This window comes from Humulus lupulus, chromosome 4 (genome assembly GCF_963169125.1).
Source record: "Humulus lupulus chromosome 4, drHumLupu1.1, whole genome shotgun sequence".
Classification (NCBI taxonomy): Eukaryota; Viridiplantae; Streptophyta; class Magnoliopsida; order Rosales; family Cannabaceae; genus Humulus; species Humulus lupulus.
This window is the reverse complement of record NC_084796.1, coordinates 12,375,090-12,388,969: the sequence shown is the minus strand read 5'-3', so window position 1 is coordinate 12,388,969 and position 13,880 is coordinate 12,375,090. Positions and strand designations below refer to the sequence as shown.

Sequence of the window (13,880 nt, the reverse complement as noted above, 5' to 3'; positions counted from 1 at the left end):
AAAATATAAGTTTTTTTAAAAAATAAAAAGTAAAGAAAAAAATATAAATTTTAATTATTTTGGTTAATTTTACTAATTTTAATTTTTTTTTATTATTTTGAAAGTTAAAATAATTTAAAATTTTAAAAATAATTAAAACTCTATATTTTTCCTTCACTCTTTGACCTTTTATTTTTAAAAATTAACCTTTGGATCATGTATTTATTCAAAATGTTCAAAATTCTTTATAAAAATTAAATTATATATAATTTATATTTTCTGTAAGGGTTCACACCATTTTGAACCTTGTATTTTAGCTGATTACACACTGTGACCTTTATTTTTAAAAATTAACTTGTGGACCTTAAGTTTTGTCTAAATGTTAAAAATAAGAATAGATAAATCAGTTATTTGAACACTATATTTTGGTCAATTACTTGTTTTGACTCTTTATTTTTAAAAGAGTAAATAGCGGCTAAAATACCCAATATTTTCAAAATGTTGCACTTTTATACACAATTTTTTTCGCGATAAATATACTCAATGTCTTCAAAATATTACACTTTTATACACAAACTTTTTTTTTGCTGTAAATATACCTAATGTTTTGAAAATGTTGCACTTTTATACCTATTTTTAAAAATTATTTTGAGAAAACACGAGGTCTAAAAGTTAATTTTTAAAAATAAATGGTTCAAACAGGTAATCGGCCAAAATAAGTCTTACACAAAACATAAATTTTCTTATACATAATTTAGACTTTTTATATAAAAAAATTTCATGCAAAGCGTATAATAATGAAAATAATAATAAAAAAATTAAAACCATACATACAACAACATTTTTTAACTTTGTTTTCGACACTTTAATTTTTCAAAAGCCTACAAGAGGTTTGTTATACAATAAACACTATCGTGAAAAAAAATTATGATCAAGATGCTCTTATGTGTACATATAAAGAGCATGTTGTTCGAGTAGAGTAAAAATAAATTTCTATCCTATAATCTCCTAAAAAATATTTTAAAATATATATATCTTTTAATAATCACAAAATATTGCATGAAGCGCGGTTATATTTTCTAATTAAAATATACAAACTATGAATTTTAAATGACTCGCAACTTAAAACAAAATTAACTCTACGGATCCAATAATTATTTTATTTTAATATTTTAGTCTAAGAAATTGATACATATATATAACTCAATCAAGTTTGCATCGGCAATAGTTTTGGCATTTTCTATATCCAAAGTCCGAAGCTACGTCTCAAACACGCTCACACCCTTTTCCCTTTTCCCTTTTGTTTATCTTCTCGTGCTTTATTATTTCCAACGAGTCTTCAATTATTTGTCTTTTTCTCTTTTGTCTTTATTCTATAAAAATACTTAACTTGACACTTATTCTTCTTATATAAATATTTAAAGGGGAATTCTTCCCTCTCTCGGTTTGTTTTGAAGGACTTAGTCCTGTGTTGATTTTGAGCCTTTGGATTTATTGTTTTAGAAAATGGATGGTCAGATTTAGTTGCTGAGTTTATTGGGTGTCAAAGTACCATTATGTCCTTAGTCACTCCTTAGTAACCGGTCACCTTTTTATTTATTCATGTTTTCCCCCGTTTAGGCGATTCTTCTCCTTTCAAAAGGAAAAGTCCCTTTGAACCCAAACAATAACTGTTTGGAAGGAAAATTCCATCCCATTTAGTCCATTCTTCTCCTTGATGAAGTCGGGGTAGATTTTTTTGTTTGGAGTAGTGAGGATTTCGATTGAGCTTGGTAATTTTTTCCGGCGTGATTTGGAGGTGTTTGATTCTACATGCGATGTTGTTTGCCGTGAGTTTGAAGGACCGAGTGCCGACTTTTCTGATGTAAAGCATAAATTCCTGCATCTTTGTGTCGAGTTCTTCGAGTAAGTTCTTATAACACATTTACTCAATATGTTTTGGGCATTAGCTATTTAGGCAACAAATTTTGTTTGGCTTCATTTTTTTTGTAATGGTGCACTCGAGTATTCAGTGCCCGATCATATATCATATATAATGGTGAGCACCTCATGTTTGAATTTTTGTTTGAGAGAAATTATAATAACAATTCCGTCAAAATGGAAGTCAAAATACCTGGAAAAAAAAAACGTCAAAATGGAAGTCAATTCCGTCTCCATTCTTATTTTTCTCAGGTACTATGCTCCCAAAGGTCCTCCCACGTAATACCACTCACAACTCACGTGACCATGATGTGCTGAAACGCAAACTCTAATTCTTCCCACGTAATACATGACTGCTTCTTTATGTTTATAATAATAGCTACTTTATGTAATTTTGACTAATGTGCAACCTTATTTTTGATAAGTGACCGTGCATTAACAACTCCACAATTTACAGGAAGACCTCACCTTACACTTACTTGATCCACTCCTCCATGCTTGTATTTTCTATATGTATATATATGTGTGTACGGATCGTGTTGACCTCAATTCAATCTCCACCACCCTACATGTATACTTGTCTATCCTCTTTTTCTCTCTAAAATGGACTCCACACCTTTCCTAATGAATAACATCGTTAACTTCCCGTCGTTTGATGACAATCATCTTGAGCAAATGCAATACATTAACCGAATTGTGCATGAAAACGTCAGGCTGACCACTGAGCGGAACGAATGGGAGAGGAGATACAATGCGTCCAACATCCAGAACAATCTCCTTAAGTCTGACCTACAGTCCATCAAGATGTTTCATTTATTCTCCAACAATCAAGCAAGCAAGCAAGTGCTGACTCTCATAATTAATCAACCATCTAAATAACATTTTTCCATACCTAATTGGGTAAGTGATTCATTCATCCCAATATTGAATAAATGAAACTTCTCCTAAGAAAAAAGTTTAAAAAATCTTATAAAACAACTACAAAATATATATCAGTTTTACTTACGTGGTTATTGTTGCGTCTCATTCAACATAACATATAAATAACTTGGCGGAAGCACAATGCTTACGTTACCAAAATCGTAAATATCTTTCAAATTCATATTAAGTTTACGATCAAGTCATCAACTGTACATATTTTTGGATAGAGAATTACTTTTTTGCCCCTACTTTTTATATCTACATCACTAACAACTTTCCAACCCGTTCACACAACCGGTCATTACAAGTCAAAAGCAAATGTGAAAAAAAGACTTACTCCTATAAAATTTAGATAATTGGCAAAAAATTGGACCCCACACTGAAGGACTGAGTCCTGTGAGGGACTAAAGAATTCGCCATATTTAAATATATATATATATTCTTGATTTATAATTTCATTCACTTTAATTGTAACCGACTTTAACGAACATTTTACTTTGGCAGCTGTATTTTGTAATATAAAATATCAATCCTCCTAAGCATGGAACTTATTCTAAAGCACAAAGCAAAGCAAGTAGTTTTTGTTACCTTTAGCATTACATATTTAAATTTAATATAATAATGAATATTACACATTTAAATTTAATAAATATTATAAAATATTTTAACTAGTGAGAAGATGTGATCTGATAAGCAAATTAAGTGACAAATATCAACACTCCTTTCTAATATTCAAACTGCTTTGCTTTGTAATCATCCTTGTCTCAGACTTTTTTCTCGAGAATAAATTAATACTTAGCAAGGCAAAGAAAGTTGAACATTAATTTATCTTATATATATATATATATATATATTGATAGTAAAACACATCCATTTAATTTAATTTGGGAGTAATAACAAGAGATTATATATTATATATTTAATATAATATTAAATATTATAATTAGATTTTAAATTTAAGTTTATTCCTAATTTTTTTTATACTATTTGTTGCTAATTAAATTATATTATATATTTAACATGATATTATTCTAATAAATAAGTTTAAAATTAATTAAATTTTATTTAAGTTATAAAATATGAGTTATTGTAAAATATATCAAAAATATCATATTTTAATTTGTTTAATTATTTATTATTTTAAAATAATTATCATAGTAAAATAACTTAAAAATATCATATTTTAATTTGTTTAATTATTTATTATTTTTAAATAATTATTATTATAAAATATTTTAAAAATATTATATTTTAATTTTTTATAATTATTTATTTTCTTTATTTAAGCTTAAGTGTTTACAAATTATAATTAAATATAAAATATTTTGTTAAATATAAATATATTCATTCACTTAATTTGGCAGATGAACGAAGCTATACCATATCAATCCTCCCAAGCATCGAACTCATTCTAAAGCACACACAAGCAAGCAGCTTTAATTACCTTTAGCATTTGGAATATGCTGACTGATTTGCTTTGTAATCATAGGTGTGTCAGACTTGTTTCTCAAAAAGAAATTAATACTCAAGGCAGAGGAAGTTGAACATTAATTTATGTTATATACATAATATATAATTTGACCGTGAAACACATGATTTGGGGTTGAGATCATCATGTCTAACAAGACATCCAATGAAACTTCTACTTCTACAAGCTCTGCCAACCAACTAACAGAAACTAATGCTTTACTTGAGGCCTTCATTAATATCGTTTTGCAACAGAGCGGCAACCCCGGTGATCACGACGCTGATAAAAACGAAGATGTAATAAGGAGCGGTGGCAGCGACAAATCTCTTAAGCAACAGAGAAGCGGCCCCGGTGAGAACGAAGTAACAACGAGCAGCGGCAGAGATGACAAAACCACCGGGTCTTCGTGGGTCCGTTTACGAAAGAAGCTGAGGCTTACCAAGAAGAAGGACAAGCCAGGAGAGATGGAGTCACCTGGCGAAGTAAGCAAGCAGAAAGAAATGGGGCCACTTAGCGAAGGTTTCATCAATCCAAAAGATGAGATTAAAAAGTTGGAGAGCAATCTTAAACAGATGAAAACTGACTTGAATGGACTCGGACGATACCAAGAAGATTTTAAGGAAAAGATTCAAGCTCAAAAAGAGCGCATCGAGGATATCTTTAAAAATATCAAAGAGATGAAAGAACAGTATTCCCAAGTGGACAGACGTATTGATCATTTATTTGGCAAAAAGCTCTGGGAGATCAACAGGGTGATGATGAAGTTGAAGTACCTAATTCCGTCGCCCTCATCTACTGACTACCATGATTATGAATCCCAAAATACCGAGGCAACTCGTGTTCAAGTTGCTATCGATGAATTTCTCAGCTTACATTCCAGCGAGAGCTTTACAGAGAGCTCTTTATACAATGAAATAAAAAATGTCTATGATCATGAATTAGAAGAAAAAGAGAAGAAGTGTTTGTTGTGTTTTGCAGTGTTTTCTGAGAACGAAGAGTTGAAGAAGAGAGTGCTGACGTATTGGTGGGAAGGAGAGGAATATTTGACCACTAACGAAAAATACTTCACGATTGAAGATGCTGCTGGAAAAATTCTTGACAAATTCGTGAAGAAACACTTGGTTGAACCGGTGTATAAGAAGCGAAGGCCGACCGCTAAAGGCTACAAGATGCAGCCCTTAATTCGGTCTGTCATTATTAACCTCGCCGCCAAGGAAAGCTTCTTTGCGTACGATGCTCGTAGGAACCTCAAGGCAAGATCCCCTAAGTGCCGCAAGATATGCTTGGTGAAAAATTGGATGGATCACAATAAGGCGAAGGAACTTGCTTCCTCTTCGAAATTGCAACCACAACAGTCGTCAAAGTCAGAAGATCAGAAAGATGAGAACATTGGTTCCTATTCCAATGTGCAACGACAACTGGCGCCAAAATCAACCTCTTCGAATTCGCAACAACAACTGGCGCCAAAGTCAAAAGATCAGAAGGATGAGACAAAATATCCGAAAGATTGGGAAACTCAACTGGAGACAATATTCAACGTGGACGAGCCATTTCCTGATCATCAATTGAATGGGTTAGCTAGAGGCAGAGATAAAGAAAGTACTACTGACGATGGAGTAGACCTCAAAGGAAAAGAATGGTTATCGAAAATGAAAGCTCTAAAAGTTCTTTACGTGGGCACTTGGCGAGCCTCGGGTAACCATCATATCCAAGTAGATAGTATTGAATTCTTAAAAGCTTTGAGTAGCATGCATTGTTTAAGGCTTCTTAGTCTTCAGGGCATCTCCAGAATCAATGAGCTAACAGATTCGATAAAAACGCTTACTAATCTGACAGTCTTAGATCTTAAAGGTTGTCAAAATCTGGAAATGCTTCCGAGAGAGATAAAATATCTAAGGAATTTAACTCACTTAGATGTATCCGACTGTTACATGATAGAGCACATGCCTAGAGAGTTGCGTCAGTTGACCAATCTTCAAGTTTTGAAGGGGTTCGTAGTTGGGAAGGATAAGCATTTAAGTGGAAAGTTTTGTGCTTTTGATGATTTGGCTCGCATGAAGAATCTGACGAAATTGAGTATTTTTATAAGTAGGGAAGATTTCCCCTCTGGAAAGGATTTTCAGACTTTTGAAAGTCTTGACGGGCTTAAGAAGTTGAGTTTGTCATGGGGAGCGGGTAGTGAAACTAATGGTACAAGTTCTAGTACTACTTCTCCTTCAGGAGAAAAAAAAAGGACTAAATGTTTTGATATATGGGGTCGTTCTACTCCTTCAGGGGAAAATAAGTCAATAGAAGAAAAACTTTCTAAAAATCTTGAGAAGCTTGATTTACAATGTTACCCTCATGAGAGTACTCCCAGTTGGTTGGTGCCTGGGAAATTGGCTAACCTGAAGAAGCTCTACATTAGAGGAGGAAATCTCGGAGGTGATCTTGGGTACTCGTCGTTCAAGAATGGGTATGAGAGCACGATGATCGCGTGGAAGTTCGTTGAAACGCTGCGTTTGAAGTTCTTGGCAGGACTGAAGTTGGATTGGGAAGAAATGGAAGAGTTCTTTCCTAGGTTGAGTTACTTGGAGAAAATTGATTGCCCTTTGGTCACTATGTGCCCTTGTGATGCCGATGGAGTTTGGGTGAAGCCGCTCGAGCTTCCTTCTAGTCATAACCAGTCTGATCATGAGCAAGAGATCCAGGAACAAGAAGGTAATTAGGAGCCTCAGCAATCAAAATAAGCTATAGAGGAGTTTTAATGAATATGATAACAAATAAATAATAGTAATAAATTTTAAATTTCTTTTTTGTTTTGTTTTGTTTTGTTTTTGTATCCTGTGCCTTTGATTTACTTTGGACGTGTTTGGTCATTTCGGCATTGTTAAAACATTTATTAAACAATAAAGGTATCCCTTTCTTTCTTGTTGTATTTGATGTTTGTAAAATATATATTATATTATAATATACATAAAGACACGCAATCATTTTAACTTTTCCCTGTAAAACAATATTTAACTTTTGTTAATAAGGGATAATTTTACATGCATTAATGATACTAGCAACGATCCTAAATTAATGTTTAAACATAATTTTATGACACTGTAAACCATTAGCTTATATAAATTCCAAAATCATTAATGTATTTAGAAAACAAATCCTTACAAAATCATATTTATATAATTATAAATTTAATTATCTATTTTGTTTTTTCCTATAAGCTGCATTATTATTTAATTTAAAAAGAAAAAGAATAACCTATTAATGCTTAGCTAATACTATATATATAACCTTTTTTTTTGTAAAATCCTTTATCTATAAATTAATACAATGTACATTTTTTATACAGTTTCACTTATCAACAAAAATTTATAATTAAAAAAAATAGTATCAACAAAGAATTAATGTTTTATTCTACTTTTTTTTCATCTTATATTTTTTTTAGATGAATAATGGTGTAGAGTATAAAACAAAACAAAGAAATATATATATTGTAATGTATACCATTTAACATTGATCTATTGCAAAAGAAAAATTAAACTGAACTAGGAACCAAAAAGAAACATTAATATCTCTTCTATATAAAAAATGTCTAGATAACGAAATTTTTTAGTTTTAATAGTTTGTTTTATTAACTTTAATGGAATATTATAAATATTTAATGAAATATTCCTTTAAAACTAATTAAAATAAATATTTATTAATTATATTAATATAAATTCAAATACTATAAAATATCATTCTATATTGCTTAATTATATTAATATAAATTAAAATATTATAAAATATCATTATTACAATCATATTCAATACTAGACTAAATAGTTATTAATTATATTAATACAAATTTAAAGTCATAAATTATTATTATTATAATAATATATAATACAAAATTTGATATTTAATAATTATATAAATATAAATTCAAATATTATAAAATATTATTATTATAATAATAATATATAACATATAATATATAATCCTAATTTTTATAAAATTTGACGGAAAGAAATATTTAATAATTATATTAATATAAATTTAAATATTATATAAAAAATAGATATTTAATAATTATATTAATATAAATGCACATGTTATAAAATACTATTATTATAATAGTATATAATATATAATAAATACATTATATATAAGTGTCCTGTGTACAAATAGTATAACTCTGTTAGATATTTATTAATAATATTAATATAAATTCTAATGTTATAAAATATCATTATTATAATAATATATAATACAAAACTAGATATTTAATAAGTATATCAATATAAATTTAAATGTTATAAAATATTATTATTATGATAATATATAACATATAATATATAATGCTAATATTTATAAAATTTTGCTAGAATAAATATTTACTAATTATATTAATATAAATTCAAATATTATTATTGTAACAATATTTAATACAAAACTCGATATTTAATAATTATATTAATATAAATTTACATGTTATAAAATATTATTATTACAATAATTGTTACACCTAGATTTCGAGACCCGAGATTGTGATCTCGAAAGCTGGACTCGTCAATTGTGAGCTCGAGATATCTAAAACGCATGTGCATGACCCAGATGTCGTACCCTCGAGTCAAGATGGCAACCTCAAAGTTCTTTCTGAGCTCAAAAGAACTTTTCATCGGGATATATTCGTTGTTGGTTGTCTTCGGATCAAGTAGCCCGAGCTTAGCAGGAGTACAAGCTCAGAGTGTAACAACCTCGATGGTATTTACCCGCTCCGAGCTGGTCTTGGGGTAAGGCGGCTAGCTCATAACTTATCTATAGACCTGGACCGACATGATGCTGATTGCCGACCTCGAAAGATTTAATGGGTCATCTGATGAGACACGTTCCATGCATTTAAAGATATTTATTGTTGTAACATCCCAACATTAACGGGATATTAACAAGTCTGTTATACGCCCCCTGGTCTTCAGGGGAAGTTTCCTTGTATATAGGAGTTACAGTATTTAATATCATTACTTTAATTAGTAAGCAGAAGTATCTTCCCGAAAGATGTGGGAATGAACTCTGAAAGCTCTCTATAAATAGAGAGTTCATAAACATTTGTAAATGACGGATCTTTGGATATACTGAGAGAAATTCTGGAGAACTCATCCCTGAAGGATTTCTAGAAAACTCAAAGTCTTAATAAAATAGACTTGTGGACTAGGCAAAGTTAACTGCTGAACCACATAAAATTCTTGTTGTTTTTCCATATTATTTATCTCCACCATAGTTCCTATCGTTTAAGTACTCTACATTTTAAGTTGACAAAAAACGGCGTCAACAGTTTGGTGCTTTCATTGAGAGCCTTAAGTAGTACAATCCCTAATTAGCTATGGCCGAAAATGATCAGAATGTTCCTGAAGAAAACTATCTACGACACCCTGGGAAGCAGCCAATGATGAATCCAGAACCAGGAGAAAGAAGTGAGTCCACTGATTCTCGAGGACCTCCGGCACCTCCGGCTCCCAAGGATGATGAGGACAGGTATTACAATCCTGAGCGGTATGTCCCCATTGTGGAACTTGAAAATCGACAGTTAAGAAAAAAGTTGGTTGAGGCCAAAAAGCGGAACGAGGAGTTGGCTAGGTTAGCTGTAGAGGCGTAGGCTGCTCAGCCTCAACCTCCACCTGAGAACCAAGCCCCACCTCCGCGGGACGTTCATGTTCCTCCCCGCAGGCCTCGTGGGCGACCTCGCAAAAACGTTGCCACAAGAAGAGCGAAGAAACCTCCGCCACCGGTAGAGCAACCTGCTCTCTCAAGGCCCCGAAGAAACACCCGGGCTAGAGCTCCGGTTAACTCAACTGTTGAGTTACCAACTGAAACTGGGAATAACCGAGCCCCTGCAGTGGCTCAGACTCAGAATCCTGGTAATAGGCAGAATGTTACCGAGCCGGCACAGGCGAACTCGGGACCATCCAGACCCCGAAATGGATGGCAGCCACCGTCACCCATACGGTTCCCTCCATCGCCAATAAGATATCCTTCACCGCCTCGGACGAACACACAACCGACTCAAGGTGACTTGGAAATAGGGCTGCAGCGCCATCTAATAGGGGCTGCATCACTGGTCCATTTTTCAACAAACCTATTTTAGGGCTCGGAATGATCCTTAAGGCTCGGGGTTTGGTTCCTTTGCCCCGTTTGAGCATATTAAGATTCCCGAGAGTGCGGGATGGATCCCGGGAGTGTGGTTTTAGATTATAAACCTTTTTATGATTTATTTTATTGATGGGATTCCATATTTGGTTATGACTAGGTGACCGCTAAAGGATCAAATGGTTGATCGTTCTCAAGGGTCGTTCTTTTACTAATTCTTGCTCGAACCCAAGGTAAGAAAACTGCACCCTGTGTATATGTGACATGCATGGCTATTCTTGATGCATGTTGGTTGATTATTGAACGTGACATGCATGGCTGCTATTGGTGCATGTTGGATTGTTGAATATTATGCATGTGATGCATGAGAAACATGTGATTAGGACATGCTTTGAGTACTGAGTATGATATTGTTCAGAGCTTGTGCCTCTGGGTTTGTGCATGGTCCTAATTGTATTAATACTTGTTGAGTAAGCATGTTGAATACCTTGTTTATGGATATTGGACATGTGATATATGTTTGGTGGCATGACTTACTTGTGTATGGCACTGACTTATTAGTCAGAATCGGCAATGGTGTTGGATTCATTTGTGAAGCTGTGATTTATTAGTCAAGTTCACAATGAGCTGAACACTGGTCGTGTTTCACTGACCTGAGGGTCAGAAACGGCATAAACGTCGAGGACGCAGGGCTGAGTGAAGATTAGATCTAATTGATATCAGCGTTGAATGGCTCCATGGCATTAATGCTGGACCGACCCTAAAGTCGATGAACTTATAAGCGCTTGCCTGGTCTAAGATCAGATGTTCAGAGCCAGGGCATATGGCCCCGGTGACTGTTTGTCACATGGCTAGGGAACGTTGTTCCACAGTTACGACTCTAGAGTCGGGAGGAAGGTTATGTTGGTGACCAATCACCATGCACCTATCCTGCTGAAGCTAGTGAGATGCTCACTTATTTATTAAGCCCTGGTGATCCTATTGTCACATGGCTAAAGGGTGCTATCCCCAGGTTATGACTCTATGATCACGAGGAAGGTTATGTTGGTGACCATTCACCATACACCTATCCTGATGGAACTTATGAAAGGATAACTTATCAGTTAAGCCCTGGTGACCCTATCGTCACATGGTTAAAGGGAGCTGTACCCACTTTTGTGACTTTGGCTACTGACACCTACCTGTTTTGGACTGATAGTCCTGAATGATTGTTATGATCATTGTTGATATTATATCATGCTTTATTGTGTTTTCTTGCTGGGCTTCGGCTCACGGGTGCTATGTGGTGCAGGTAAGGGCAAAAGAAAGCTGGACCATCCTTGAGTTGGAGAGCTTAGGTGATGACGTGTACATATGCAGCTGCTCGTCCGCCACGGCCAAGGTTTAAAGAGGAACTAGGGCTGAACCCTGTTTTTCCGCATAGAACGGCCTGTTGTAAATATCTTTTTGTAATAGACTCTGAAATTATATTTTTGGGATCCCAATGTATATATTAAACGTTCTAGTGAAACGTTACATCTTAACCTAAGTTTTTAATCCCTAAACCGCTAATCATACTTAGTTCACGATTTTGGCCAAATGACTCGATTAGCGAGTTTAGCACTGTTTACAAGGCACACTGTAACGGTCCCTGGAGTTGGGGCGTTACATCGTACAAGCTTAATAACTGACAAAGGGCTATATTGTTATAACGTCATGCCGTTCGAGCTCAAAAATGATGGAGCCACTTACCAGCTGCTCGTGAACATGATGTTCTCCGAACAATAGGGAATAACATGGAAGTTTATGTTGACGACATGTTAGTTAAATCTCAACTTAACAATAACCATGTTGATGACCTCAAAGAATGCTTTGCCATGTTACGGAAATATAACATGGAACTTAACCCTCAGAAGTGCTCTTTCGGAGTATCTTTAGGAAAATTTCTGGGTTTCATTGTAAATGCTCGAGGAATAGAAGATAATCCAGACAAAATCCAGGCTCTGATCGACATGCCTTCACCTCGGAAACATAAGGATGTCAAAAGTTTGACTGGCAGGATGGCGACATTAAGTAGGTTTATCTCAAAATCTACAGACCGTTGTCTTCTACTTTTCAACCTTTTGAGGGGAGGCAAGAAATTCGAATGGACGGAGGAATGCGAGTTGCTTTTCAAGAGCTCAAGAAGCACCTCGCAGAACCCCCCATCTTGTCAAAGCCCATTACAGGAGAAGTTCTGTACCTGTACCTTGCTACGACCGAGCACGCCATAAGCGCAGTACTTGTGCGGGAAGAAGAAAAAGTGCAAAGGCCTGTGTATTACGTCAGTAAAAGATTACTGGGGGTAGAATCAAGATATCCCTTGATGGAAAAATTAGCCCTCAGTCTAATTCACTCATCTCAAAAGCTTCGACCCTATTTTCAGGCTCATCGCATCCATGTACTTACTGATCAACCACTAAGACAAGTCTTGTCCAAGCCAAAAGCTTCGGGTCGACTTCTCAAATGGGTCGTGGAACTCGGACAATTCGAGATCACCTATCATCCAAGGATGAACATTAGGGGACAAGCCTCGGCAGACTTCATAGTGGAGTGTATGGGCGTGGCCAACGATGAAGTTATAACCCCGACCCATGAGCTGTGGAAACTTTACGTTGACGGGGTCTTCAAATCAAAATGGATCGGGGGCAGGAGTAATTTTGATCACCCCTGTAGGAAGCCGATTTCACTCTGCCTTAAGATTTGACTTCGACGCGTTGAATAACGAGGCCGAGTATGAGGCTCTACTGGCGGGACTTCGCATAGCCAAGGAGCTCAAAGCCAAATCAATACATTGCTACAGCGACTCTCAATTGGTGGTTAACCAAATTTTGGGAGAGTACCAAGCTCGTGGTACGAGAATGACGACATACTTAGAAAAGGAAAAATCGGCATTGAAGCATTTCGAGTTCTATGCGATAGAACAGGTCCCCCGAGAACAAAACTCAAACACGGACGCCTTAGCCAGGCTCGCTACCTCTATCGAGAATGACGAACTGAATGTCGTGCCGATCGAACATCTCTCGACACCTAGTATTGACGAGCCAGAATAGGAGGACGTGTGTATGATCAATTCCGAGCCAACCTGGATGACTCTGATAGTTGAATACTGTGAGACTGGCATTCTCCCAGAAGAACGGACCAAGGCTCGAAAATTGATGTATAAAATCCCTAGATATACCATTGTAGATGGAAATTTTTATAGAAGAGGATATTCCATGCCATTACTCCGGTGTGTGACCCCACCCGAAGCTAAGAAAATCATAGAGAAAATTCATGAAGGGTTCTGTGGAGACCATACTGGGGGGCATAGCCTGTCCAAGAAGATCATATGTCAGGGGTACTTCTGGCCTACCATCAAATCAGATTCGTTCGACTACGTCAAGAGGTGTGATAAGTGCAAACGGTTTGCCACTATTCCTCGAGCTCCACCATCCAAGCTAACTATGATGACCTCTCCGTG

The 13,880-nt window shown here is 34.9% G+C and overlaps 1 protein-coding gene across 1 annotated transcript; it reads left to right on the top strand.

The window, feature by feature from the left end:
* Positions 1-4,434: 4,434 nt before the first annotated feature.
* LOC133831901 (uncharacterized) lies at positions 4,435-6,996 on the top strand. The gene has a single exon (XM_062262306.1). It carries the CDS (start codon positions 4,435-4,437, stop codon positions 6,994-6,996), a length of 2,562 nt encoding a protein of 853 aa, XP_062118290.1.
* The last annotated feature ends 6,884 nt before the right edge of the window (positions 6,997-13,880 follow it).